Source organism: Candida oxycetoniae (assembly GCF_023343755.2).
Source record: "Candida oxycetoniae strain CBS 10844 chromosome Unknown scaffold5, whole genome shotgun sequence".
NCBI classification, from domain to species: Eukaryota; Fungi; Ascomycota; class Pichiomycetes; order Serinales; family Debaryomycetaceae; genus Lodderomyces; species Lodderomyces oxycetoniae.
This window is the reverse complement of record NW_026055366.1, coordinates 62,712-89,211: the sequence shown is the minus strand read 5'-3', so window position 1 is coordinate 89,211 and position 26,500 is coordinate 62,712. Positions and strand designations below refer to the sequence as shown.

Below are 26,500 nucleotides of genomic sequence, written 5' to 3'. Positions count from 1 at the left end.
AAAAGTAAAAGTAGAGAGTTTGAAATAAAAGTTTAAAAAATTGAGTTTAGTGTTCATTAGGTAATCTTTATATTGTTAATGCTAACTTTCTCAAACCTACTCTCTAAGTGATTCTCACAGCAATGGATGCATAGCTGCCCAAAAGTGCGAGTAATATCGAGATGCAAATGCCTAATCTGATTAGATGGCTTTGAAATTTTGAAACACTTGATCTATTCAATTTTAAGTAAAACATTAAGGGGAAGGCAAGACAAACGGTGTAGCAAATAGCACTTCCCAAGAATGAGACCAACTTGCCGAAAGAAGTGAACAACAATGCAAATAAAAGTAGGACTCCACAAAATATAAACCTGGAGAATATTCTCAATATTGTCAAAGTTGTTCTTGTTCTTGTTCTTGTTCCTGTTCTTGTTCCTGTTCTTGATTGTTTGTTTTTGCAAGGCGACAACCCCAATAATTTTTCATATGAGGTGATTATTGGCCGGGTAACTAATGGTAACTTTGAAACGGGAAGTATTCCCATTAGCAAACAAAGCAGTTTATTCACCCATTCAGGATAGTTTGAATTTTGCATAATACTTTTAACAATTGAGTCATCTACCATTTTCCCATACATGAGGTACCCCGTGGCACCTATTGTGAAATCCAACAAGAATGTGACAGAAAATGACACATTGCTAGTGTTGCTGAATTTCTTAGGGTGTCTCATGTCTCGGAACAATTCAGGAAATACAGGATGACCGCCCCAGGGGGCCATGAAGACGCCCAAACTAAACAACAAGTTTGGCAAACTTTTGGGATACACGTCTGTTGGAGCAAAATCCAAAAGCGAGCCGGGTGATTGACGTAATAGAAATCCGCAAGTGATTATCACTGAAATTATACCAATTGTTCCCAAGATCCCTAATAAGCTGAAAATGGATAGTACATGCAAAGGCAACAAACTTGAACAAAACACGATTGATACGATAATCAACTTTAAGCTTTTTACGTGTGGCCAGACAATTACAAAACAATCTGCAAACAAAATAATCAAAGATAATGAAGCTCCTAATAGATCCAACACGAAAAATCCAGTCACCAAGATTGAAAAAAGTCTGCCTCCGTAAGCATAGGCAATATCTCCATATGTCATTAAATTAGGATGGTTACGCAATATTCGACCTAGATATTTGGCGGTTAAGTTTGTTGATATAGCAGACCCGAGTAAAAAAATTACTCCCAAAAGCCATCCGCTCATACGGAATCCTAACGGAAGAGATAGCATTCCTATACCAACCAAAGTATTTATTGAATTAAAGATTGTTTGAGGTGCGGTTGAGCTGCCCAACTTGGAAAATACAACATGGCTACTCTGTTTTGAAATGGTGGGAATTAATGGCGCCATTTCGTCTAGTACGCTCTCGGATATATCCTGATCCAAGCATTCTTCGTTTTGTAGTAAAAGATTTCCTATATGGTTGCTTCCATGTAATTTTCGAGTCAGAGGGAACTCATCATCCACAATAGCTACCTCTTCGTCTTCTTCATCTTGGAAGAGCCCCAGTGAAAATGAAGCTTGTCGCTGTTGTGTCAATACATCTCTGCACTCCTCGTCATGTTGTTCCAAAAGTAAAGTACCACTATAGTTCTGAGCGCGAGAATAGGATGAGGCAAAGTTACTTAGGGAATTTGCTCCGCCATAGTCCATAAATGAATGTCGCCGTTGTTTAGGTATCTGAACTGGAACTTGTTCATGCGATGCCATATTTAACTGATGATCAATATAGAACCAAAAAAAAAAAAAAAATAAATAAATAAAAATAAAAGGGAAAGGAAAGGAAGGAAAGGAATGGAAGGAAAGAAAAGAGAAGATTCACAGCGAGATGAATAATAAAATAATATGTGTCTCTAATCTACTAAACCTAATACTCCTAACTCCTAGTAGCCAACAACGTTGTCACCCTCTTCTTCTTTCAAAAAGAATAGGATAGTTTTCATTCTTTATAAAAGCGATAATATTTTTCATCACAAAAAAAGAATCTGGTCACGTGAGAATAAACTCATTTTTTTTTCTCTTTTCTGTTGTAGTAGCTTAAGCTTGTTTTAGACTATAAGCTTTTCTTAGATTACAGTCAGTAGTAGCCGTAAGCTTTTTTTAGATTAGAATTAGTAGTAGCCGTAAGCTTTTTTTCTTAAGACAGACAATGGAAGAAAAACTTTTGTTTGGCTCAATTTCTTGGTTCGAGGTAAACTATCGTAAGAGTGACAGGGTTGAAAGAAAAGTGACAGATTTGTGAAAAATTGTACATTTAGTTCGACACTATCTACACTATCTACACTATCGAGCAGAGCGAGATAGTGGAGAAACACTTTGTAGTGACACTATCCTGCTCTACACTTTGTAGTGACACTATCCTGCTCCACACTTTGTAGTGTGGATAGTGTCGATAGTGTCACTGACTGGTGGGGGAGGGAGGTCGATGGTTAGAGCCTAAAGTGTCGGTGACAGCTAGTCAGTGCTCTTGGTGACAGCTAGTCAATGCCCCACTATTTCGCTTCGGTCGATAGTGTCGCAAGTCAGTCATTTCAATCAACGCTATAACTTGAAAGTTTTAGTACATCAAATCGTCTCTTTTTTTTATAGGAAATAAAGTCAAACTGTGAAAGTTGACTATTATCTAGTTTCCTCAATAGTGACACTATCGAGAAGAGCCAGATAGTGTCAATAGTGTCAGTACAAAGTGTTGATAGTGTCAGTACTATGTGTTTCTCCATTATCTCGCTCTGCTCGCTAGTGTCGATAGTGTCGATAGTGTCACTACAAAGTGTTTTTCCACTATCTCGCTCTGCCCGATAGTGTAGATAGTGTTACTACAAAGTGTTTCTCCACTATCTCGCTTCGCTCGCTAGTGTCGATAGTGTCGCTAGTGTCGCTAGTGTCTAGCAAAAATATTACATTCAGCATTCCAATGCAGACAGTTGGAATTGAAAAATCTCCCTATTTTTTTTTTTTTTTCAACTTGGCTTGAAAAGTTGTAATTAAGGAGATATGAATGATTGATCCGGATCTTGAAGCTAGCTGTTGAGATTTGACAGAGCGCGCGAGCATGCGATGAGACAGAGGTGAAAAAGGCATAAAGAGAAAAAAAGGTGAGAGTAAGTGAGAATAAGAGTGGGTGCGAATGAGAGTAAGTGAGAATGAGAGTAAGAGAAAGGGTCGCGCTTAGCTCCGTGCTCCTCCCGCCATTTTAAATAAGATTAGTCTCGATAGTGTCGATAGCAAGAGTGTGCGTTGAAAGGTGGTGAGAGTTATATTTGACACAGAAGCAAAGGCAAAAGGGTGGAATGCTATAAAAGAGTTGTATCGTATATTTTGACACCATCGCCAAACAATTATCACCATCTAGCGGAATGGTGCAGATTGAGGTAGGTTTAAGCAAGATTTTTACGACTATACACTAGCAAATTTTTAAAAAGCTATGTGTGAAGATATAGGGAACTTCTTCAATATAAGGAATTTCTTCAATATAGGGAGCTTCTTCAATATAGAGAACTTCTTAAATATAGGGAGCTTCTTCAATATAGAGAACTTCTTCAATACAAGGAGCTTCTTCAATACAGGGAGCTTCTTCAATATGTGAAGATATAGGGAACTTCTTCAGTATGTGAAGATATAAAGAACTTCTTGTTCTATTATTAATGATCCATTCCTTATAATTCTACAGACTTAGTCTATTTTTTAAAAAAATTTGGACCTTATGTGAGTTGATGCAACTCGCAGATGTATGTTAATGTGAAAGGCTGCCATTCTTTGGCATATTCAATCAAGATTACACAAACCCTGGATCCTGTTCAATAGAAGATGAGCCTTTTTTCAAAAAAACATCATCCTATTTTGAGCATCCTTGAACTTAGAAGGTCCTTTTATTTTCATTAAATATTTTTTTCATTACCTTTGCCAATAAAAAATATGAGAGATAAAAAAGAAAAAGTTAAAAAAGGGCTGTGCTTATTATTATTGAGGGCTTTTGAAAATAAGACAATTTGACCAATTAGTTGAGAAGAACTTGTTGGACTAGCTTGTATCTTCATTATTATAAGCAAGTTTTACTGTGTGCTTTTTTTTTTTTTTTTTTTGTATTTGATGTTTTTTGATAAAAAATTTGGTTATGTTTTTTATTTATTTATTATGGTTGTTGTTCCAATAGAGGAAAGGCTTTATTAAGTGAGTTTTAAACAGACATGAACTTACCGCGTGTGACCAGAAAGGATAAAAGCAAAAGTACACATATAGCGCGTGCGGCCACATTAAATCATTCTAGTTTTGGAATGAAAATAATAAAGATGGTATCAACCTGAGAAAAGGCGAAAAAGAAAAAAGAGCAAGGCGATAAGATTGAAGATGGAGTTTAGAAGAGGGAAAACTCAGGTTGAAAGAAACAAAAGCAAGAGGGGAAGACCTTATTGGATTTCATTTTTTTTCTCTTTTCTTTTTGGGATAAGAAGTCGTTCGACACTAAAGGATCGTTTAGAAGCCAAAAAATTCTAGATTCTGTCTGAGAACAAATGAAAAGAGAAGAAAAAGAAGAGAAAAAGAAAGCGAAAAGAGTCGAATCGTGTTTGTTTATCATTTTGTTTGAATCTAAATACCCATCATTCAATTATAATAATCATCTTGAAAGATAATTTTTTTTTTTTTTTTTTTTTTTTTTTGATCTTGATTTTGATTATGGAAATAGTTGATGACACGGACTTTGAATGAGGATATTAGACCTTTTTTACAATCGGAAAAAGGAGAGAGAGACTAAGAGAGAGAGAGAGAGATGGTCTTTTATGTCCCAAAGCTGGACTATCTTGCCTGCATGAATCATCCAATCCAAATCCAAACGTCCTTATCCCATTGAAATGAGGATTTTTATGGCTTTTTTACCAACCCCATTTTTCCTTCTTTTCTTTTCCCTTTACTGAAAAGTGAAAAAAAATTGGGGTTATTATTTCCCATTTCATAATTAAGCATTTTATTATTTTGTATTGGGAACCAAAAAAGAAAAAAAATTAGATCAACCAGCTTACAGAGAAAGATTTACAGCTTCCTTAACAAATCTGATCAAAAGAAATGTTGTTGTTAAGGCTAATTACGAAGCATTTTGCCCCTCCTTCTCCCACTACCATCACCGTAATTTAAAAAAAGTTTTGCCATTCCAATAATAAAATCGTGTCTAGCCCCTTTCCTTCTTTTTCAATATCATTCAAAAGAAGGTTTTTTGGATTTAAAATAACAAACATCTGATGATTGAAGCAAGTTGCTAACAAGATATACACGTACTTTTCATCATTGTTTTATTTAAGCTCAACAAATTTCCTCCAAAGTTTATTTACCCCTAATTAGGGCATAGAAAAATTTTCTTTGTCGTTTCAAGAAATTCATCTCAGGAAAAAGGATCTTTGGTTGTTTTTTTTTTACCTTTTTGACAGAGGCTAGTATCCGCTTGGAAACAGTTGAATCTAGAGAAAATTCTTGTTAACTTGCATTCAAGTTGAAGAAGGAAAAACAAAAAACAAAAAACAATCAAGAATTAAGAATTAAGATTTGTGTTTTTGAAATTTTTCAAGATTCCTCATTTTTAGCTTATATTGGAATCTGTCTTAAGTGGCTAAAACTACTGTTTCCTTTTAAAAAGAAGTCCCAACTCCAGCTTCCTTTTTTTTTTCTTTTCCCTGGTCGTCTTCACTATTTGTACATTCCTTTTTCCAATAGCATCTAATTGAGTTTGGTTATCATCCAATTGCAACATATATTCCTTTTTGACCATCAAAGTTAATTGCTTTCATATATCTAAAATAACACAGGTATTCATGAAACGTGATCAATGAACAAAGTTGTGACGACCCCTACAAACACAAATTTCTATAGCCGAGAACTTTCTGGTGTCACATCAGGTGCCGAACAAATGACTTCTTCCTCGAGACTGATTTTACTTGCTCAGACACAAGACAAGCAGCAGCAGCAGCAGCAGCAGCAGATGGAACAACAAGAACAAGAAAAGCGACCACAGCAGCAGCAACAACATCTGCAGCAATCTGACCCACTAACTCAAGCTAACAAATACAATGGCATTCAGATGCACTCGGCTCCTTTGGATACACCATTGGCATATCAGCAGTACCCTTCTGCTTCGGGACAACAACCCTTGTCATTAAGATCATCCAAAAATGTTCTTCTTGATTATTCAAATTATTACGCATTACAACCAGGATATCCTACAACTAACCAGAATACAGATTTTTTAAATGCATCGTCTAATGCAACAGCAAATGGCAATGCTGGAAACGTATCTGAGTTTGCCAATACTGGGAGCACTATTTTGAGTCCTTCCTACCTGGTTCTGGGAAACTCTGCTGCCGAAATACAACTTCTTCGTGCAAAGCAAATCCAAGAAGAACAGCAGCTGCAACAACAACAGCAACAACAACAACAACAACACCATCAACCACATGCACAATATTCACCAACGGGAGATCCAACCCATTCTGCGTTCCCAACAATCCCACCTCCATCTCAACAACAACAACAACAACCACAACAACAACCACAGCAGCAGCAGCAGCAGCCACAGCAACAACAACAAGAATATTTCGGTAGCCATGTAGGAAACTATATTAATGTACATCATCAACAACAACAACAACAACAACGACCCCTGCAACTACAGCAGCATATGTATTCAGCAAAGCTTGGGAATCAAAACTTGATTTCACAGACGCAGCAGCCCATACTTCAAAGTGAGAAGTCGCATTTAGAAATTGGCGAACATGCAACACCAGACCACCACCACCAGCAACAGCAACAGCAACAACAACAACAACAAATGTTGGTTCAAGCATTTGGAAGCCCCGGCACAATGTTATACTCACAGTCTTCACTCCCGCAATACACAATGGCTTACTCTTCTTCTGTGCCAACAAATCCCACTTTTGTGGCACATCCAAGTAATTCAACCCAAAGGCAAGTACAAGTTCAGTCTACAACTGAACTTGACAAACAAACTCAAATCCACTTGCCATTACTCAATCCACTGATATCTTCAACTTTTTCGAATAAGTCGCGAAACTCTTCGACTTTTTCTGCTAGAGATCAGGGCTCTAGGGCAATTTCAATTAGCAGCAGTATACCACAAGCTGAGTATCCTGAAAATGTTGTTCGACCCAAAGTTGCCACTACACGATGGGATGATGAGAACACCAACTGCTATCAAGTAAGAGCCAAAAACATTCTTGTATCAAGAAGAGAAGATACTGATTACATCAACTGTACCAAATTGTTGAATGTTGTAGGAATGACAAGGGGAAAACGAGACGGTATTTTGAAAACAGAAAAGATTAAAAATGTTGTTAAAGTAGGATCAATGAATTTGAAAGGTGTATGGATACCATTTGATAGAGCTTATGAAATTGCACGAAACGAAGGAGTAGATGGCATTTTGTATCCATTATTCGTAAAGAATATAAAGGAGTATTTCTTAACGAAGGGGCACAAATTGAAAAGTGAAGATGATTTGGAGGAAGGGGAACTTCATAAGAACGCTGCAACCGAAGGAAGTGAGAGATTCAAATTATTGGATGAGGCTAGTCAAAATTTTGAAAAGGACGAAGAAGAATGTCTGTCTAATGGGTATTCTACATCTATAGGATCACTGGAGTCAAAGTATAGAAATGATTATTTTGACCGCACATTGAAAACTACCAACATAAAGGAAGATAAAATTTTTGACGAATCTCAAGAAAAGTCTCCACTTAGTGTCTCAAACCAGTACAAAAAGTCAAAGTGAGTGAGTGAGGGAGGGAGGGAGGGAGGGAGTGGGAATGGAAACAAGAGCTATGTATTTATATCGTTGCATTTGTAAAAATACAAAACTGAAATAATGATTCTGCTACCTGTCCTCTTCGTCTTCTTGCGCTCTTGTCATCAGTCCTCTTGCCGCTGATTTCCGTTTGCTAATTTCCGTTTGCTAATGTCCACCTGATGCTTTCCACGGGTATCTTCCTCCCCCTTTTCCCCCCCTTTCCCTTCCTAACATGATAGGAAAAGAAATTTGTCTTGAAGAGAGCGGCTAATCATAAGAAAAAAATACTGACATTTTTTCCACTAAAGTTGCAAATTTTGTCTATTTAGGTGGTTGTTTTAATCTCCATGTCTTTAATATTGTAAACGATCTCTAAGTATTTCAAAGTTGCATTTATTGTAAAGTGCAAGAAATACTATACAAAGAGATTCAATAGGTTATTTCTTTGATCCTAATCTTTGTCTTGTACAATCATGACAACAAGTTAGTATATATGAAGATCATGTGTTTCAGTATGTAATAATACTCTCAAAGTTACATGAAATAACATTATATAGAGAGACACACGAGTTTGATTTCTTTACCTAGATATGATAATGGTTACAAGATGCCATTGATCATACAGTTGATAAAATTGGGCAAAAGTGTATAAAAAGAGTACCAAGCGCTCTTTATTAGTGAAAGAAAGACAAAAACATTTTTCAGCTATGGTCTAACTCTATTTACTTCTACAAAATTACCCCGTAACTTTTGTTGCTCCTCAATTGTCTCAAACAACCCCTTAAAAGTCCCCTTTCCAAACCCGTTATGGTGATGCCGTTGTATTATTTCAATAAATAGCGTCGGACGATCATGTAAAGGTTGTGAGAAAATTTGCAATATGTAATGACATCTTTTTGTTTTTTTATTTCTGGTTTGAGGATCATAGTCAACCAAAATATTGTGACGTCTTACTTCATCAAAGTCCTCAAAAAGAACCACGTCGTCTTTCTTCAATCTCAATTCTAGATTGTTATAATACTTATCACTGGCATGGTTGAATTCTATTCCTCTTTGGATCATTGCTTTGACAGTTTTGATTATATCATTTGTTCTAAATGCGATATGCTGAATACCAGGTCCCCCGTAAAAGTCATTAAATTCCTCAATCTGCCCTTTAAATTTGGATTCCACCGGCTCATTAATAGGGACCTTAATTTGTCCGTTGCTGGAGCTCATGACGATAGATCGAAGTGCTGTGTAACCAGTGGAAACATCTTCTTCATCTGCTGACCAAAACTTGTGGAAACCAAACATCTCAGCGTAAACTTTTGCTTGTAAAAGCATTTGGTTCCAAGAATAATTTTCGACACAATGGTCTATTACAGTTAAGTTGATGGGCGGTAGCAGGCTCAATTGTTGTTCGTAATCAAAAGAATGTTTCCATATTGAGTCTGAATAACCAGGTAGGAAAGGTCCTGTATAGTTTATATTCTCAATCAATGTGTGTTGAATATCGGTATTGGGAACAGTGATTGTTGCTAGTTTCACAGCACCATGCTTATCAACAAGAACTTTCGGTAACCTTATTATGCCTGCTCCTGCATCCACCGCTTTGGCAAAGATTACATCGAGACCCTTGACGTTAACAACGATATCCATTACTCCCTCTGCGTGTTTTTTCAAAAATTTTTGTATCAAAGTGCATTCCATAATATCGTTGTATATTATTTCGGAATCATTGATGGTTTTGGTAACAAGTTCACTTAAATATTTAGCAAGTTCTCGATACTTTTCGCTTTTGATAATTGTGTTATACATATTACGACCAAAATGAATAGACAGAATTGGATTGGTGCATAAATTCTCAATTCTATTGTTGACATAATCAAATACAAGATCTTCGGTGGTTATCTTAAACTCTTCGACATAAGTTTTCATTCTCAAATCAAACTTTTCAAACCGCAATAAATCATCTTTGAAATAAGGGAATTTAAGTACATTATCATTCTTTATCGTTTCTAAAGTATTAACAATCTCTAAAAAGATTGATCCATTCTGTACCACATGGGATGCAACTAGCCTTGAATTGTTCTCCAATCCTTTATAAGCAACTTCTTTGAACCCCATTGCCAATTGTAAATATTTGGACATCTGTTTCGCATTTGAGCTGCATATTTTTAATGAATGAAAATTTATAAACCCATCAAAGGGGAATTTTGTGGTTGGAAACTTATCGGAAATGAGTTCCTCACAAGTGAACAGTAACAAAGGATCTTCTTGATTTGTTGGGAAGAATGGTAGTTGGGTCATTAACAGGGAATCGGATATATTCTGGTCCGACAGCAGCAGTATCGCAGTAAGTGACGCATTTCTTGAATTCCTATACTCTGAAAAAATCGATTCATTAGAGCTGTCCATTTAGCAAACTAGGGGACTATTGGTTAGTAAAATGGGAAAAAAAAAATATAGCGATTCTAGCGAAAAAGGGGCGTATTTCAAGCACAATGTGAGAGACGGAGAGAGTAAGAGTAGGTGTAATTACAAAAAATCAAGGGGTCTTGATGAAAATGGAGAGAGAGGCAAAAAATAAAACAAAAAAAAAACTAGATCAAATTTGGCTGCGAAAAAAAAAGAAATGAAACATTCTTAATTATACAGTGTTTAATGTTACCGAATCATCCACTAGTGTCAACCCAACCCCAATTCCAAACACAGTGTAGAAAGTCGTGCCAGACACAGTGTAGTAAGTTGTGACAAACACAGTGTAGTAAGTTGTGACAAACACAGTGTAGTAAGTTGTGACAAACACAGTGTAGTAAGTTGTGACAAACACAGTGTAGTAAGTTGTGACAAACACAGTGTAGTAAGTTGTGACAAACACAGTGTAGTAAGTTGTACTTGTCAGACCACTTCTCTTTAAAGTATCTACTATTACTACTCAGAAAAGTATATCAGATTATTATGACAGGCTTTTTTTTCTGTTTTTTTCTTCTTTTTTTTTTTGCAGCAATTTCATATTAATCTTTATTTAGCAATTTGGTATTTATATCCGTTTTATGAATTTTGTGCAAGTATTTATATTGTTAAAATAGCCCCGTTTTGCTGCATCAGTACAGTGATACAGGGCTATAACTGGTCCCTGAATCTATCTCCAACAACGACTAATAGCAATTGATGAGTAACCATAGGTAGAACATCAGAGAATAACTTTTATCCTTTTCTTTTTTTTACAATCCACTGCTATTAGAAGCACACGCGGAAAATTCCTAATTTCAATTATTTAAAACTTTCTAAAAAACGGGCCCATCTTTGATGATTAGCCCCGTTTAAACTTCCAGTATCTTATTCACTCTAAAATTGTCTAAAACTAGCTCCACTTGTAAAGCCCAACTAGCTACTTCTAAAGTAATTTGTTAGTATTGCTTAACAGTGTTGCACCACTATCTCGCTTCGCTCGATAGTGTTGGTGTTGGTGTTGCACCACTATCGAGCGAAGCGAGATAGTGTCGCGGGTAGTATTGCTTAACAGTGTTGCACCACTATCTCGCTTCGCTCAATAGTGTTGGTGTTGGTGTTGCACCACTATCTCGCTTCGCTCGATAGTGTTGGTGTTGGTGTTGCTCCACTATCTCGCTTTGCTCGATAGTGTCGCTAGTTTCACTAACATTGCTACATAGCCCAAACCCGCATTTATGGTTTGCATTTTTTTCTTGGGTGTTTTTCGGAGATATAATTTGATTCTCATGCATTATGTCCAACCCTTTAACCGAAGAAGATCTAAAAATTTTGTTTTCTTTTTTTTTTCTTTTTTGTTCACATCAAAACTTTCTGCTTGATGTGTTTTATATAAAGTGACTATCTTTTCTTTTCAGATTCATAGAATAGATTCAAGCATTTTGTTGTTATACGATTTTAAGAAACAGCAACTGAAATCCAACTTTGCTTTTATCTTGTCATCACTGCCCTTAGGTTTCATTTCATCATCTTCGTTCTTTCTTTGCATTCTATTTTTCCGGTTTACTTGTTTTTTTTCCGGTTTTTTGTTTTTCCGGTTTATTTGAGTTTAGGTTAATATGGACTTTACAATTGGTCAATTATCGACATGGGCGCCGTCAACTATACCGACAAAAACCACGTTAACGAGCATTGCTACGACTCATGTGTCAGAATTACACGAGATTGTGTTATCTGCAATTTCACGAGCGGCTACAGAAACAAATTATGTTAACCTTGTGTCACTTTCGCAAGTTTTTCGAGGTGCTATGGCATCATTGACCGTTATTTCCGCCCAAGAGGTCTTGGCCACTGCAACAGCACCAGTGGTGCAAGCACAAGCAACTCAGGTCATCTTTAATGCCACTTTGAACTTGAAGAACTTGAGCGATGAAGAAAACCTTTATGACTATAATCCGAATTTAGCAGGAAACATCATATATCTCGTTGTTTATGCCTTGATTTTGCTATATGTACTATTGATGGTGATAAAATCGAGATACTGGTGGTTCAATGTTACTTTTGTATGTGGATTTGCATTGGAGATGATTGGGTTTATAGGACGAGTCAAGGCCCATGACAATACCAATGTAGACAGTTTTTATCTCATGCAAATAGTTTGTTTAACTATTGCGCCAGCGTTTATAATGGCAGGTATATATTTCCTATTTGGTCAGTTGGTGGTGATACATGGACGTCAATTCTCGGTTTTGAGACCAATGTGGTATTCCTACTTTTTCATTGCTACTGATGTTCTTTCTTTGATTATTCAAGCTGGTGGTGGCGGTGCCGCATCTGTGGCTGCGAGTCAACACACTAATGCTAAACCAGGTACCAACACTATGATTGCCGGTATTGCCATGCAATTGTTCTCAATGACCATTTTTTTGTTATTTTGGATTGAGTTTCTAAACAGAATTTATTTCAAAAAGACACACGATGCTAATGAACAAATGGTGGATAGTCCATTCAGAAGGAGAAGTTTAGCAAATTTCTTTCGCTTATTATTCAATAGCAAATCAATCCGTGAATATAGACATACACATTTGGAAAAATTTTATAACCAGAAATTTGCAGCTCTAAGAAGAAAAACTTTGTTTGACTGGATGCCATTGGCAATGTCATGTGCTGTTATTGTTGTTTACGTTCGTTGTATTTACCGAGTTGTTGAGTTGGCTGAAGGTTTTGGCGGATTTTTGTATTCACATGAAGCTTACGTTTTGGTTTTAGACGCTGCAATGATCGCCATTTGTGGTTTGGTTTATGTGCCCTTCCATCCGGTATGGGTATTTGGAGTAGAGAACAATGTCAAATTAGCACATATAAAGAGAAATTTAGACGAGGATAGGGAGGAGAATGTTGATGCAGATATAGATGGAGATACTATTGCGGGTGCTCTAGAGAAGACATCAGATGTCAATGATGAAAAAGATTAGAAACTATAGCAAAAAAAAAAAAAATAGAATAGAAAAAGGATAAAACAAAGAGAAAGAAAACGTCAAATTTTTTGTCAGGACCATTATATGTTTTTTATTACTATTATTATTGTTGTTGTTGTTGTTGATAAAAATCTTCTTTCCCGAGAGAGAAGGTTGTCAATAAAGTAGGTGTTAGACGGGTTTTGAAATAATTTTATTTTATTTTATTTTAGGATAATTTATACGGCAATTTTTGCTTGCGTTGGCTCTTCTTCTTGCTCATACTCGATTTCCACTCTTGGTTTTCTCTTCTTTTTGTTCTTCGATATTGGACCATCTGCTTTTCTCTTTTTAGATGCGCCTGCTTCATTTGCATCCTCGTCTTCGCTTTCTTCTTCATCATCTTCACTTTCTTCTTCGCTTTCGCTGGCCGATGAATCACCCAACCATTGCTCTAAATCTTCCATATCGACAAATTCGTCTTCTCCTGAATCTTCCACATATTCAACTTCTCCCATTTCGCTTTCATCATCTTCTTCATCTCCGCTTTCCAATTCTATATCAAACTCTTCGTCCTCATCAAACTCCTTTTCCTCCTCTCCTTCCTCTTCCACTTTACTCATAACTTTCTTCCATATATTTTCATCGACATTCAACGGTTTGTCACCATATGCGCCGCTCTTTAATCTTTCCAACAATTCCTTCTCAATGGCTTTTTCAATCTTTGCAGCAGCAAGTGCTTTCCTTTCTCTATTCTCTTCTCTTCTCTTCAACTTCGGCTTGATTCCTACCAAATGTCTTTCCTCTTCATTCAATGCCAATCTTCTCTCCGTTATCGCCACTTGAGTCAATCTCGTTAACCTTTGCTTACATTTGTGCTGTAAAAATTTTTGCCAATATTGTAAATGGTGATCAATCTGCTTTAATGCTTTATTGTAGTTCCTAGAAAGCTTGATTCTTTCCCACCACCTATTTGGCATATGAGCTCTTTCTGCTGTCTTCATATATAGGTACAACTTACCACCAATGTTTTTAACTGTGGCATATCTTGCATTCGCAAGTGGACATGATTGTCTAGTACACAACCCACTCACATTATACTCATTCCGGCAAAAATTCTGCTTGTCTGTCTTTAACTTGAATGCGCAAAATTGTTGATTTATAACCTGCCAAATAACTTCATCCGACATGACTATAAGCTAATAAATTATAAAATTGTGTCCTTAGTATTGATTTAAAGAATGGCCAAAGTAATATGCAAAAAAATTTAATAAATAAGTAAATAAAACTGTAAGTAACAGTGAAACTGTAATTAGTAGTAGAACAGAGTTGTTGATATATTCAAATAATAGCCTCCGAAAAAGAAAAAAAAATAAAGACAAGCCCGTATGCACCAGAAGCGGTAACTGTTCAACTCTTTTATCACCTAACGTAGTCTTTGGTAAGGTTGATAAATTCAAACATTTATGATTTTTTTTTTTAATTTTTTTTTTTGAGAAGAGACGGTAGCGCTGCGATGAGATGAGATGAGATGAGATGAGATGAGATGATGTTATCATGATAAAGAGTGTTTTATTGTACAAGAAGTGAATGTTGATCTTTATTTAGTTATATCAAGTCAACCGCCAACTGTTGCTTGAATCAAAAAGCACACATCGAGAGACGGCGGAGGGATGAACAGGGGACTTTTGCTCTTAACTTCTTAAAGCTCGAGGTTTATTTGGTATAACGGGTTTTTTTCTGACTCTTTTTGGCCCAATAACCATTGTGAATGTTTGAGGATTCATTTCATGTACGATTCGTGAGAACGACATTAATGTGATACAAACTTGATAAGGATCTTTACTTTCAAACAAGTCTACAGTTTGAAAGATCTCGTCTTGAGGCAAATTGATTATCTCACATAGTTTCAAAAACCATGATATGTTTTCCATTTGAATGAATGCCATCGATGAGGATTTAAAATTCAAGGTTGGATTCTTATTGGGCATTTCAACCAATTGTCCTAGTCGGCAAAGAACCTCTCCATCGTGTAGTAAATGCATCAAGCTTAAAGAGTCATACGGTTGACTTGGAGTGGAATATTTTGCGAAAAGGGACTGATAGTGTGGTGAAAGTATTGTAAAAAGATAGTGCTTGATCTCTGGCTCAATCTTGTTATACCGCGTTAAACGGCTTTCATTGAGATCATCGTCTAAACTCTTTCCCATCGTGTCTAAACAAAATTGAGGTGAATATATACTTTGAATGTAGTAAACGCACAAGCGCTGCCCCTATTTATCCAAGAGAGAAATAGGTATCGTTCCAAGACAAGTTACTACAAAATTTGATACAAATAACTTATATAAAATTTCCAAAATGTTCAAAGTGATGAAAAAAGGGGGGAAAAAAAATTACGAAAAACACAATTTCACAACTTTCAATGGATAGATGCAAAAGAATCCTCAACAAATAGGTCGACTACTGGTCGAAACTGAAAAGTCGCACTTTGGTTACCGATAATAGCGTGCTTAGAGTAGAAATTCGCTACATTAAAGCTTTCAGTTACAGATAGCGGTTTATTTCATATAATTTATGTTTGTTCACTTTGCATACTCTCTTCTTCTTTTTTCAAATTTAATTATGCAATTGTTTTTCGTATGAGTACAATCCGTTTATACCACCCTCCAATTGAGCAGAAGCTGTTCTGAACTCAAATCTAACGTCTCCGCTATCAACTTTTTCCCTCAACTCTTTAATAGATTTTATACCGATATCTTGTAAAGAATGTTGCAAACCATTGTACAAATATGGGACAAACTTGGTGATTGATCCCTTGTCTACAACAGACCCACTGACACCTTGAGCCACAAACATCTTGTCTGACTCTGAGAAATACCTTGATGTAGAAGCATTTGCGTTTATGCTTGTTTGTTGCATGGCTGCCACCGAGCCCATACCTCTATAACTCTTTAATCTTTTGCCATCTCTATAAAAATAGTCACCGGGAGTCTCAGCAGTACCAGCCAACAAACCACCCATCATGACACACGAGGCACCCAAAGCCAAAGCTTTGGAGATGTGACCAATACTACCAATACCACCATCGGCAATACAAGGCACACCAAATTTATTAGCAAATTCGGTCACACCATAAACAGCAGTACCTTGGGGTCTACCACAAGCCATAACTTCCTGAGTAGTACAAATTGAACCAGAGCCCATACCGATTCTCAAGGCATCTGCACCAGCTTCAATCAAACAAGCTGCTTGTTCCCTAGTGACCACATTACCTGCAATGACCTCCAAATTAGGGTATGTTGATTTAATCCATTTAAGCATCTCAATTTGAAATATCGATGAACCATTCGATGAGTCAATAACAACTACATCTAAACCAACCTCGACTAATTTTTCTAACCTCTTCCTGTCAGCTTCCATTGTACCAATTGCTGCACCACACAATAATTGTTTCGAATCAAAGGACTTAGATGCAATTGGATATTCTTGATTTTTCTGTAAATCAGTCAAAGAGATCAACGATACCAAGTTTCCGTGAGAGTCAACAATAGGTAATTTCCCCTTCTTAGACTTTCTCAAGATTTCATTACCTTCTGTTAATGTAATTCCCTGTTTACCAGTAATTAAATCTTTTGTCATAACTTCTGAAACTGTCTCATTATTATCCTCATGGAACTGGATATCACGAGAAGTAACAATACCCAACAACTTTCCCCCAACAACTCCATTTTCTAAAAAAAAGTATATCAGGTTAGTATTAATGCGTTTGGACCTTTTAAATATTCAGTTTTCTTCTTTTTTTTTTGTTTTTTTTTTTGTTTTTGCCGTTTGGGTTTCATTTCAGGTGATAAAGTTTTTCCCCAACATCGTTTGATGTAACTCGGTAGAACGAAAGTTATAAAATTTAATAAAAGATGATCATCATGATAACATTGGCAAAAATAAAAATAAAAATAAAAAAATAAAAATCAACACCAAAATATTGAACACATACCAGTTACAGGGAATGTTGTAAAACCTAGATTCTTCTTCATCTCTTTCACTTGGCCAACAGTGACATTTGGTGCAATGACAACTGGGTCATTGATAAACCCGTTTTCGTACTTCTTAACCTTTTTAACCATCTCTGCTTGCTCCTCAGCTGTACAATTGTGATGAATGATACCAATACCCCCCAATAAGGCCATGTGGATAGCCATTGTCTCCTCGGTAACGGTATCCATAGGCGAAGAAACAAATGGCGAGTTAAGAGTAATTTTCTTTGTGAGCTTACTTTCCAAATTGACTTGCGAACTTGGGAAGGATATAAAACCAGGCAAGATCAAGATATCATTATAAGTCAAACCACCAAAATTAGTAGAGTCAATCAATTCTTTGATGCTAAGACCATCTTTCTTTTCGTAATCTTCTAAATAAGAAGTTGCTTTGGTAGGATCGAGTGGCATCGCTTAAGAAAGTAGACTACAAAAACTGTGACGACTAAACTCCTAGTGAAAATCTGTAACGACTAAACTCCAAAGTGCAAAATCTAACAGGGATTTAACAAGGGCAGACTTTGCCAAAAGAAGAAAGGAAGAAGGTGAAAAATCTGAAAAAAAAAATTTTATCATACTAAGGATAGTTTGACATAAAAACGTTAGCACAACAGAAAAAAAGAGGAGATGAGGTAGCGCTTTCCCTATGTTTATAGTATATACTCAATGCTCATCAATGTAACTAAAAGCAAACCTTGACTACAACACTATTGAGAAACGACACTATCGAGCAACGACACTATCGAGCAGAGCGAGATAGTGTAATACTCTATTCTATTCTACTCTACACTACACTACACTACACTATCGAGTAGAGTGAGATGGTGTTTTTTACACTACACTATCGAGTAGAGTGAGATGGTGTTTTTTACACTACACTACACTATCGAGGAGAGCGAGATGGTGTTTTTTACACTACACTACACTATCGAGGAGAGCGAGATATAGTTTTTACTCTACTCTACTCTACACTATCTCCTATTCTTCTTTTTTCGGTAATTAGGACTATAGTGGAAAATGCGAACTCCGGCTTCTTTATTTACGCCAGGTTTCTCCAATATAAAAAGAAGAATCTGCCTTATTTGATCTTGCTCTAAATCTGCCTTATCTAATCTTGCTCTAAATCTGCCTTATTTGATCTTGCTCTAAATCTGCCTTATTTGATCTTGCTCCAAATCTGCCTTATTTGATCTTGCTCTAAATTTGCCTAATAGCGAGATAGTGTTTTTTACTCTACACTACACTACACTACACTACACTACACTACTCTACTCTACACTCCACTATCTCGTTTTGCTCAATGGTATACTCTACTGTACACCCCACTATCTCGTTTAACTCGATGGTGTACTCTACTCTACACCCCACTGTCTCGCTCTGCTCGATAGTGAATAAAACAGTGTGACTTTCAGACGTTTGGCAAAGAGGTATATCAAAGAAGAGGTGGAAAAAGAAATACTGTTAATGCTATCGGAGTTTTTTTCTCTTCTCTCCTTTTTTTTTTAGTTTCTCGCTTTAGATCTTTTCTCCAATCTAATTATCATATCACGTGAAGTACACGTGATATATATATTCTCTTATGGGAAGAGCTGAGTATTGCTAGTCAGTGTTGCTCCACTATCTCGCTCTGCTAGGCAGTTTCAGTGTCGCTAGTCAGTGCTGCTCCACTATCTCGCTCTGCTTCATAGGGTCAGTCAGTGCTGCTCCAGTATCTCGCTTCGCTCGATAGGATCAGTCAGTGTTGGGTTCACTACAGAAAACAATATTTGAAAATAAGAGTTTATTTGCTTAATTATAAAGTACAGCCCATTTCATTTCTCAATAGATGTACAAAATTTCTCTTTTTTTTTTTCTAAAAAATGTCACCAGCAGCCTGTTGTTGTTGTTGTTGTTGTTGGTTGGATTTGATTTGGTTAACGTAATTTTCAATCCTTTTCCACCCTTCCTTTCTTGCAACTTCACGCTCTCTTTGTTCGCTTAATGACTGATGATAAAGGATTGTGCAATGGTCATATAAAATGGGGTTGTGGTCCATAAACACTTTAAGTGCACCATAAACCAATGAATGTATGCTTCTATTCCAATTGGATGTCGCTGAATTATGTTGTAACACGCTTGATTCTTCATCAAATGCTTGTCCAAATTCATCCACCAACTCACTACTATTGTTCTTATTATTATTACCAGCATTCATCCCGGAATTATGCATTGAACTAAACAGGTCGTAGTACTCTTCGTCTGTTAACCCATTACCATTGATATCAGTGTGTGAATGTTGGAAATGATGATGGTGATTTTCTGAACCCAGTGATTCATCAGTACCTTCGTGATTATTTGTGTTTTCTAAAGCGTTATTGTCATTAGCATTATTATTACTACTTATATTGACTGAAGCATGGACCTCAAAGATTTTATTGTGTGGATGTGAGGGATCATTTGCACCAGATATTATTCCTCGTTGTGCATCCTGCAACACAAGCCCACTATCTATCAAATTGCCATTGGCATCCACTGTTGCATCAGGGAAATTGCTCAACTTGCGTTGCATTATTCCATTTTCCACTCCCGGCTGCGTGGCATTCGTTAGTTCATATAATGAAGCAAATATAATTGGTAATACAACTTCGGCATTTTCAGTGATCAATGTTAAAAAGTACTCGTTTGACCAGTAACATAATACTTTCTCACTAACTTGAAAATGGGGCGAGCTTATGCATTTAGATAGCTGGGCAAACAACGGTATTTGGATCTTGACAAATTCGCTGGGTTCCATAACTTCAAATATATCTTCAATTTCGTTTAAAAACATCACTTCTTTGGGACTGTTGATCTTTGGCCAATACCTTAGCAATCCCATAATTACCTCCTCCGTTAAAGAAGGATCCTTCTCTAAAAATTGCACAATACAATATGCCAATTGGGGATGATACAACGACAAACATTTCACTTTATGTAAGGGTATCAAGATTCTCACCAAGAAAATTTTGTGCTCCTCCTTCAATGGAAGTGCAAATCCATTGATGATTGATCCCAAAATCTCCAATAACTCGCCAACTCCATTAAATCTTTCGGTTTCGTAAATAAACTGCAAGAATACGTTATTTATCGATTTCCTGATAAAGCTTCTCAAACTCAAAAACTTACCGTATATTCTGTGCAAGGTTGTCTTTAAGCAGTCCCTTTCTCTAGGATCCTCGCTATCAAAAAGTTCTAGTATTCTCAAAATGAAATCGTGATCAATGTACTGTTTCGCAATTTGGTGCTGGAAATCTGGCAGTTCAATAAACCTAAGGAAAAATTCATAAATGGCTTGCATGTGGGGCCATGCTAGTTCACTTACCGGTTCATCTTCATCCGGATCATAAACATCGCCTATTGGATTAACGGGTGGAGGAATGGGACGAAACAAATTTTTCTTGAACATACTTACAACATGCTTGTACATCTCATCCGTATACGAAAAGCGGTTATTTGATATAAAAGCAATCAACTCTTGCAAAGTCATCCTCTTTATTTCCTTTCCTCGAACATCAAACGTTGGATCACTAAAATCAAACATCAAATTGCACTGGTCAATCTTTTGTATAAACAATTGGATTTGATCCTCGGGCAAGACTTCGTCAAAGTTGGGTAACTTATGAATCTCTTGGTATTTATCAGAGTTGGTTGGCTCAAACCTTGATGAAGAATGTCTTTTTGGAGCAACAATCATATCAATGTCAAACACTTCTTTCCCTGGTGTATTGATGTTTGGATTTAATTGATTGAAGTGTGATTGCACTGCGCCATATTGACTATGGTGTGCTTTGTTTTCAAAATGAGTATTGGGGGTGGATGATGACGAGGATCCTGAGCCTGAGCCTGAGCCCGAGCCTGAAGCTGAGCCTGAAGCTGAGACCGAGGACGAAGAAATGGCGGATGTCATTGGAGATGTAGGGGTTGGTGTTATTGGCTGAGTCTGAGGGGTCACAAAGGATAAACCATTGCTGCAGTTTTGAGACGCCGGTGGGGTAACAATGGATGGCATAACAGCCGGCACTAAATTTGAGTTCAAGCCTGAAGTATTAGCTGCAAAAACGGGACCTGATGTCAATGATACTTGACTAGGCAAAACACCCGAGCTGTTGGAGGATTGTTGGGAAGGGGAACCAAAAATGTTTCCTGAATTTTCGTCATTAACAACGATTTTTGGGGATTCATGTGTTGGCAGTCCATGTGGAGGTGTTGACGAGGACGACGAGGAAGAAGCCATGGTTGTATTACCACCACCACCGCCGCTGCTGCCGCCGCCGCCCAATTTCGTGAATACTGCACTATTAGAGCCATGGCTGCGCGATGGGCTGGGGGAGTTCGACTTTAACGAAGCTGAGGTATTAGTGGTTAAGTTCTTGGAACTTTGCAGTGTTATGGAACTAGGCGTTCCTCCTCCTACTGAAGACGAAGGTGACGATGCCGATGATGAAGATGACGTAAATCCGGGAGACGTGGAACGTTTATCGCTTCTATCCCTATCTTTTTCCTTTTTCTCCGACTTTTTATTAGAAGACTGGCTCTTATTTCGAGTCAACCTGTTCTTAAACCCTTTCATCATCTTTAGCTGAATAATTTAGTTTCTTTTAAAAAGGAGGTGGAGAAGAAAGGTCAGGCGCGGCAAGCTCAAGCTTCAAAGCAAATCCTATACTAGCACACAAAGCAACAAAAAAGACTGTTTAAATTGCAATAATATTGATTAGATTCTATTTTGGTGGCGTCGCAGAGTGTGTGTGGGGGGGGGGGGGAACGTATACTAAAGAATGGTTATCTTTCACTATGGTTTTTTCGTTGTTGATTGTTATTTCGTGTTATTGTTGAAATTCCTTCGTTGGAGTGCGAAAAAAACGAAAACTTCATTTACAAGAGGAATAGGTTCACTATCGAGCAGCACTGACTGACACTGATATTCGAGCAGAGCGAGAGAGTGGAGCAGCACTGACTAACCTCACTGACTATCGAGCGAAGCGAGATAGTGGAGCAGCTCTGACTGACACTGCCGAGCAGAGTGAGATAGTGGAGCAGCACTGATTGACACTGACACTACCGAGAGAGCGAGAGAGTGGAGCACTGACTAGCCACACTGACCAGCTGCCACCAACACTATCGACACTATCGAGCAGAGCGAGATACTCTCAAATGCATCAATGAGTAAAACTTTGTCTTGTTCTCGATAAAGTCAAAGTAGACCTGATAATGAAAACGACTTTTCTTCTATAAAAGTAATGCTATTACAACTCCATTGGAGCTAGCTAATGGAATCCACCCACAGCAATGTAGCCATTTTTCTATTTACTATGCAACATGTAACTCAAATATGTGTTCCATCCAATGCTTATCAAATTAACAGCCAACAACCTATACTGCACTGGTAACAAGTAGAAATTAAACCATTGGAAAATTGGCCAAACAAGCCAGTTGCCTCTCAAAGTAGGCCAGTAACTTGTATGAAACTTTTCTAAAATATTCTCAACGTAGGGCTGTTTATTCTCCAATATTGTCATTGATACATAGTAAAGTGGGATGCCAATGAATGGTGCAAAAAATAACTGATCAACTAATACTCTTAAAACCGTTGACATTGTTCTCTCATTCTTGCCTGCCCATACTATTTTAGTATTCAATATTTTATACCATTTGTCACCCAATGGAGCAAATATAATACCACCATAAAAGACAGCTCGTAGAGTTCGCATATAATCGTATGGTTGCTCTGAATAAGTAGGAAATAAGTTTTGTGCGAGAAAATCTCCGGCACCAAGTAAAAAACCGGTACTGACCATATTTGTGACCAAGGGCTTCTTGAGTAGTAGCTGGTTGTACTTATGGAAAAACCTCCTCATCTTTGAGTAGTAGTAGTGTGAAAGTTAGTTGGGTGGTTGATTGCTGAAAGAATTAGTACGGGTCATCAAATTGCACCGATAAAAAGTTTACTTGAAGATAGTGCGCTACCTGAAATATTATCTATGGTTACTTGTACTTGCGTAGAATTAAAACTTGTTCATTGACTATTTAAGTAGTAAAGTCCTTGATTGGGGTAACGTTCAATCGTTTATTGTTTATTAAAGACAGCTCAGATTCTAAGAAACTGTTCTGCTATCAGAAGATATCAAATAGTGGGTTTTCGTTCTTTGTTTCAATCAATCATAGATCATAGTAATCTCTTGATCTTCATCTTCGATATCCACCATTTCCTCAAACCTTCTTCCGCTTCCTTTTCCATGCCCCTTAGTGTTATGAACAAAGCTGAGAAAAGCGTTCCATCCTGTGGCCCAAATATTTGCACAAACAATGCGTAAATGAACAGGTATAAAGTACAAATTAAACAACTGGAAACCGGGCCATACTGTCCAATTTGCTTTAAGAACATTCCACCAGTTATTTTCCAATTTATTCTTAACAACAGCAAAAGGGTCATCATGCTGCGCTAGCAAAACCATCACTGTGTTATATAAAGGTATCCAAATGAAAGCAGGAAACAATAGTTGATCTATACCCAACCTAAACACGGTATCATAAAAATGTAGTCTTTTTTTCAGTTTCGAAAACTGCTCCATGTTCGTCCTTTGTTTTAAATGAATAAATGGGTTTTTAATTTTTGGTAGTGTTTTTCCATGCCACATAACACTAATGGGTGCAAAGAAAATAGATCCATATATTAAGGCACGGAAAGTCCGCGAAGGCACGTATCCAGTATAAGCTTCCTTCTCTATCTTGTCTCCATTTTCGGCCGTTTCAACTTCAATTATCTTATGTGGAAATAGCGTTTGAGCAATAAGGTCTCCAAATGCAAAAAATAACCCAGTAGATATCATATTTGTCCGAAAAGGATAGCGCTTAAGTAAAGCATTGTATTGGTGAAAGATGGTAGGCATATATGGATCAACCTTGTAAAAAGCATAAAAATCATAAAAAGAAAGAGAATGAAAGAGAATGGAAGAGAGAGAGTGAGAGAAAAAAAAAAGGAACGGGAAAAGAAGGTTTAAATAAACTACATGAGTCAAATCAAAAGTGAAAAATTTCGGTATGGAGAAAAAGAAAAAAAAAAAGAAAAATTAAAATTTATTTTTAAAGTTTTGTGTATTTGGTCCTAAGGTCACGTGAACAACGACAAAAATGTGCTGTTCATCGAATCAGAGCAAATCCACACGCTACCGGGAGTTATAAAGTATACATTGGATGCATGGAAATCAATTCCTAAACTCGGGAATGGTCAAAACTTTTTACCACGCGAAAAAAGAACAACTTAGAGTGAAGCGTAGATAAAAATAGACAATTAGTTTTCAGGTTAAAAATTCAAGTGCTGCTTTGCATTTACACAGTGATTACCCTACCACTTTCGTATTCAGCTTTGTACTCTCACGATAAGAAGTCAAACTGTACTATCTTGATGCATTTATTTTAACTAAATTTCGGTCGGTTTTATTTTTCAAAGATAATCGTGCACCTTATAACTAAGCATTACTTTTACCACTTTACAAAATGTTGCTCGATAGTGTCGGTGGCAGCTACAAAGTGTTGCTCAATAGTGTCGGTGGCAGCTACAAAGTGTTGCTCCACTAACTCGCTCTGCTCAATAGTGTCGATGTGGAAAAATCACTGAGTTCACTGTCAATTATTAAAGGTTATAAACAAGAAAGAAAAATGAACTATACACGGCTACAGTTTTGTTTCAATCCGCCACATTTAATAAGTAAAGTCGTGCCCCGCCCCCGCCCCCACTCCCTAATTTTTTTATTTTTTGGGGGGGGGGACTTACTTTACTTGACGTTTTTACAGTTAAGAATTATAACATAATTCGGAAAAAAAGAAACCTCAAGACTTGCCAAACACAGTAACACCGAATTAGACTCGGTATATAAAAAAGAAAAAAAAAAAAAGAACAAAGATTTCACCGTTTATAACGGATGTTATGGCAATAAAAGTATGTTATGTTTGCTATAAAAGGAGGGAGGCTTTGACTTTTAACAGAGTTTCCAATATAAGATCTACTGAGCTCAAAATGTATAAATACAATCTATTTTGCTCAAGGCAATTGATATTTGCTTAAAGGAAATCTTACTATTTGTTTCTTCAAACGAGTTTTTTTTTTTTTAATAATAATATGTCTACCACGGTTTTTGTTTCCGGAGCCACCGGTTTTATTGCTCAGCATATAGTGAAATTACTACTTGAGAATAATCACAAAGTTGTTGGTTCAGTTCGGTCTGCAAAAAAAGGTGAAGAATTGACTTCATCCATCAAGAATGCTGGTTTGAGCGCTGATAATTTTACTTTTGAGGTTGTTGAAGATATTGCGGCTAAAGGTGCTTTTGACGAGGCATTAAAAAAGCACCCCCAAGTCACTGTTTTCTTACACACTGCTTCTCCTTTTCATTTTGACGTCAAAGACATCAAGAAGGATTTAATCGATCCAGCTGTGGAAGGAACGACAAATGCTCTTAATGCTATCAAGGAATACGGATCATCAGTCAAAAAAGTTGTTGTTACTTCATCTTATGCTACTGTTTCAGGATTCGGCGAGCTTGTCACCCCTGGTAAAACAGTTGATGAAACTTCATGGAATCCAATTACTCATGAACAAGCTTTGAAGGATCCAATGGCTGGGTATATCGGCTCCAAAAAATTTGCTGAGAAAACTGTTTGGGATTTCATTGAGCAAAACAAGCCTCAATGGCAAGTCTCGATAATTAATCCCGTGTATGTGTTTGGACCTCAGGCTTTTGAAGTCAAGGATAAGTCCAAATTGAATACATCAAATGAAATCATCAATTCCATTTTGAAAGCAGGTAAGGACAAAGATCAACCACAACAATTTGCTGGTTATTTCATTGATGTGAGAGATGTTGCAAAAGCGGAAATTGTTGCTTTTGAAAAAGAAGAAGCTGTTGATCAAAGATTGATATTATCAGAAGGTCCATTTACTACAGATAAAATACTAAACATTCTTAAAAAAGACTTTAAACAGTTGGAATTGCCAACATTGGATGAATCAAAAAAGATAAATTGGGATTCAACCGAAAGCATCATTAACAACGAAAAAACGAAAAAGATTTTGGGATTCAAGTTTATTGATTTAGAGCAAAGTGTTGATGATACTGTGGCACAGATTTTGAATGATTAGAAGCTAACTTGGACTATTAAAATCAAGTTTAGAAAGCTCCACTATTGCATAAAATTACTATTGTATTAAACACCTCTTTTTTTTTTCCAAAAT

The 26,500-nt window shown here is 36.8% G+C and overlaps 11 protein-coding genes across 11 annotated transcripts; 3 read left to right on the top strand and 8 right to left on the bottom strand. All coding sequences in view use genetic code 12, as the record gives it.

Moving 5' to 3' along the window:
* Positions 1-103: 103 nt before the first annotated feature.
* On the bottom strand, positions 104-1,747 carry AVT1 (Avt1p; the record flags this gene model as incomplete). Its single annotated transcript, XM_049326726.1, has 1 exon — positions 104-1,747. One exon carries the CDS (start codon positions 1,745-1,747, stop codon positions 104-106), a length of 1,644 nt encoding a protein of 547 aa, XP_049182046.1.
* Positions 1,748-5,852: 4,105 nt separating this feature from the next.
* On the top strand, positions 5,853-7,811 carry EFH1 (KilA-N domain-containing transcriptional regulator EFH1; the record flags this gene model as incomplete). The annotated part of the gene is made up of 1 exon (XM_049326725.1): positions 5,853-7,811. One exon carries the CDS (start codon positions 5,853-5,855, stop codon positions 7,809-7,811), a length of 1,959 nt encoding a protein of 652 aa, XP_049182045.1.
* Positions 7,812-8,531: 720 nt separating this feature from the next.
* KGF56_000779 (uncharacterized protein) lies at positions 8,532-10,226 on the bottom strand (the record flags this gene model as incomplete). Its single annotated transcript, XM_049326723.1, has 1 exon — positions 8,532-10,226. One exon carries the CDS (start codon positions 10,224-10,226, stop codon positions 8,532-8,534), a length of 1,695 nt encoding a protein of 564 aa, XP_049182044.1.
* A 1,655-nt stretch (positions 10,227-11,881) lies between these two features.
* Positions 11,882-13,237, top strand: KGF56_000778 (RTA1 domain-containing protein; the record flags this gene model as incomplete). Its single annotated transcript, XM_049326722.1, has 1 exon — positions 11,882-13,237. The coding sequence occupies one exon, from the start codon at positions 11,882-11,884 to the stop codon at positions 13,235-13,237; it is 1,356 nt and encodes a 451-aa protein (XP_049182043.1).
* A 221-nt stretch (positions 13,238-13,458) lies between these two features.
* Positions 13,459-14,409, bottom strand: MAK16 (ribosome biosynthesis protein; the record flags this gene model as incomplete). The annotated part of the gene is made up of 1 exon (XM_049326721.1): positions 13,459-14,409. One exon carries the CDS (start codon positions 14,407-14,409, stop codon positions 13,459-13,461), a length of 951 nt encoding a protein of 316 aa, XP_049182042.1.
* A 504-nt stretch (positions 14,410-14,913) lies between these two features.
* Positions 14,914-15,210, bottom strand: SCP1 (Scp1p; the record flags this gene model as incomplete). The annotated part of the gene is made up of 1 exon (XM_049326720.1): positions 14,914-15,210. The coding sequence occupies one exon, from the start codon at positions 15,208-15,210 to the stop codon at positions 14,914-14,916; it is 297 nt and encodes a 98-aa protein (XP_049182041.1).
* Positions 15,211-15,835: 625 nt separating this feature from the next.
* IMH3 (IMP dehydrogenase) lies at positions 15,836-17,664 on the bottom strand (the record flags this gene model as incomplete). Its single annotated transcript, XM_049326719.1, has 2 exons — positions 15,836-16,950; positions 17,214-17,664. The coding sequence occupies 2 exons, from the start codon at positions 17,662-17,664 to the stop codon at positions 15,836-15,838; spliced, it is 1,566 nt and encodes a 521-aa protein (XP_049182040.1).
* Positions 17,665-19,105: 1,441 nt separating this feature from the next.
* Positions 19,106-21,844, bottom strand: RTS1 (protein phosphatase 2A regulatory subunit; the record flags this gene model as incomplete). Its single annotated transcript, XM_049326718.1, has 1 exon — positions 19,106-21,844. The coding sequence occupies one exon, from the start codon at positions 21,842-21,844 to the stop codon at positions 19,106-19,108; it is 2,739 nt and encodes a 912-aa protein (XP_049182039.1).
* A 727-nt stretch (positions 21,845-22,571) lies between these two features.
* Positions 22,572-23,126, bottom strand: KGF56_000773 (ethanol metabolism protein; the record flags this gene model as incomplete). Its single annotated transcript, XM_049326717.1, has 1 exon — positions 22,572-23,126. One exon carries the CDS (start codon positions 23,124-23,126, stop codon positions 22,572-22,574), a length of 555 nt encoding a protein of 184 aa, XP_049182038.1.
* Positions 23,127-23,423: 297 nt separating this feature from the next.
* On the bottom strand, positions 23,424-24,098 carry KGF56_000772 (uncharacterized protein; the record flags this gene model as incomplete). Its single annotated transcript, XM_049326716.1, has 1 exon — positions 23,424-24,098. One exon carries the CDS (start codon positions 24,096-24,098, stop codon positions 23,424-23,426), a length of 675 nt encoding a protein of 224 aa, XP_049182037.1.
* Positions 24,099-25,387: 1,289 nt separating this feature from the next.
* On the top strand, positions 25,388-26,407 carry KGF56_000771 (SDR family oxidoreductase; the record flags this gene model as incomplete). The annotated part of the gene is made up of 1 exon (XM_049326715.1): positions 25,388-26,407. One exon carries the CDS (start codon positions 25,388-25,390, stop codon positions 26,405-26,407), a length of 1,020 nt encoding a protein of 339 aa, XP_049182036.1.
* Positions 26,408-26,500: the final 93 nt, after the last annotated feature.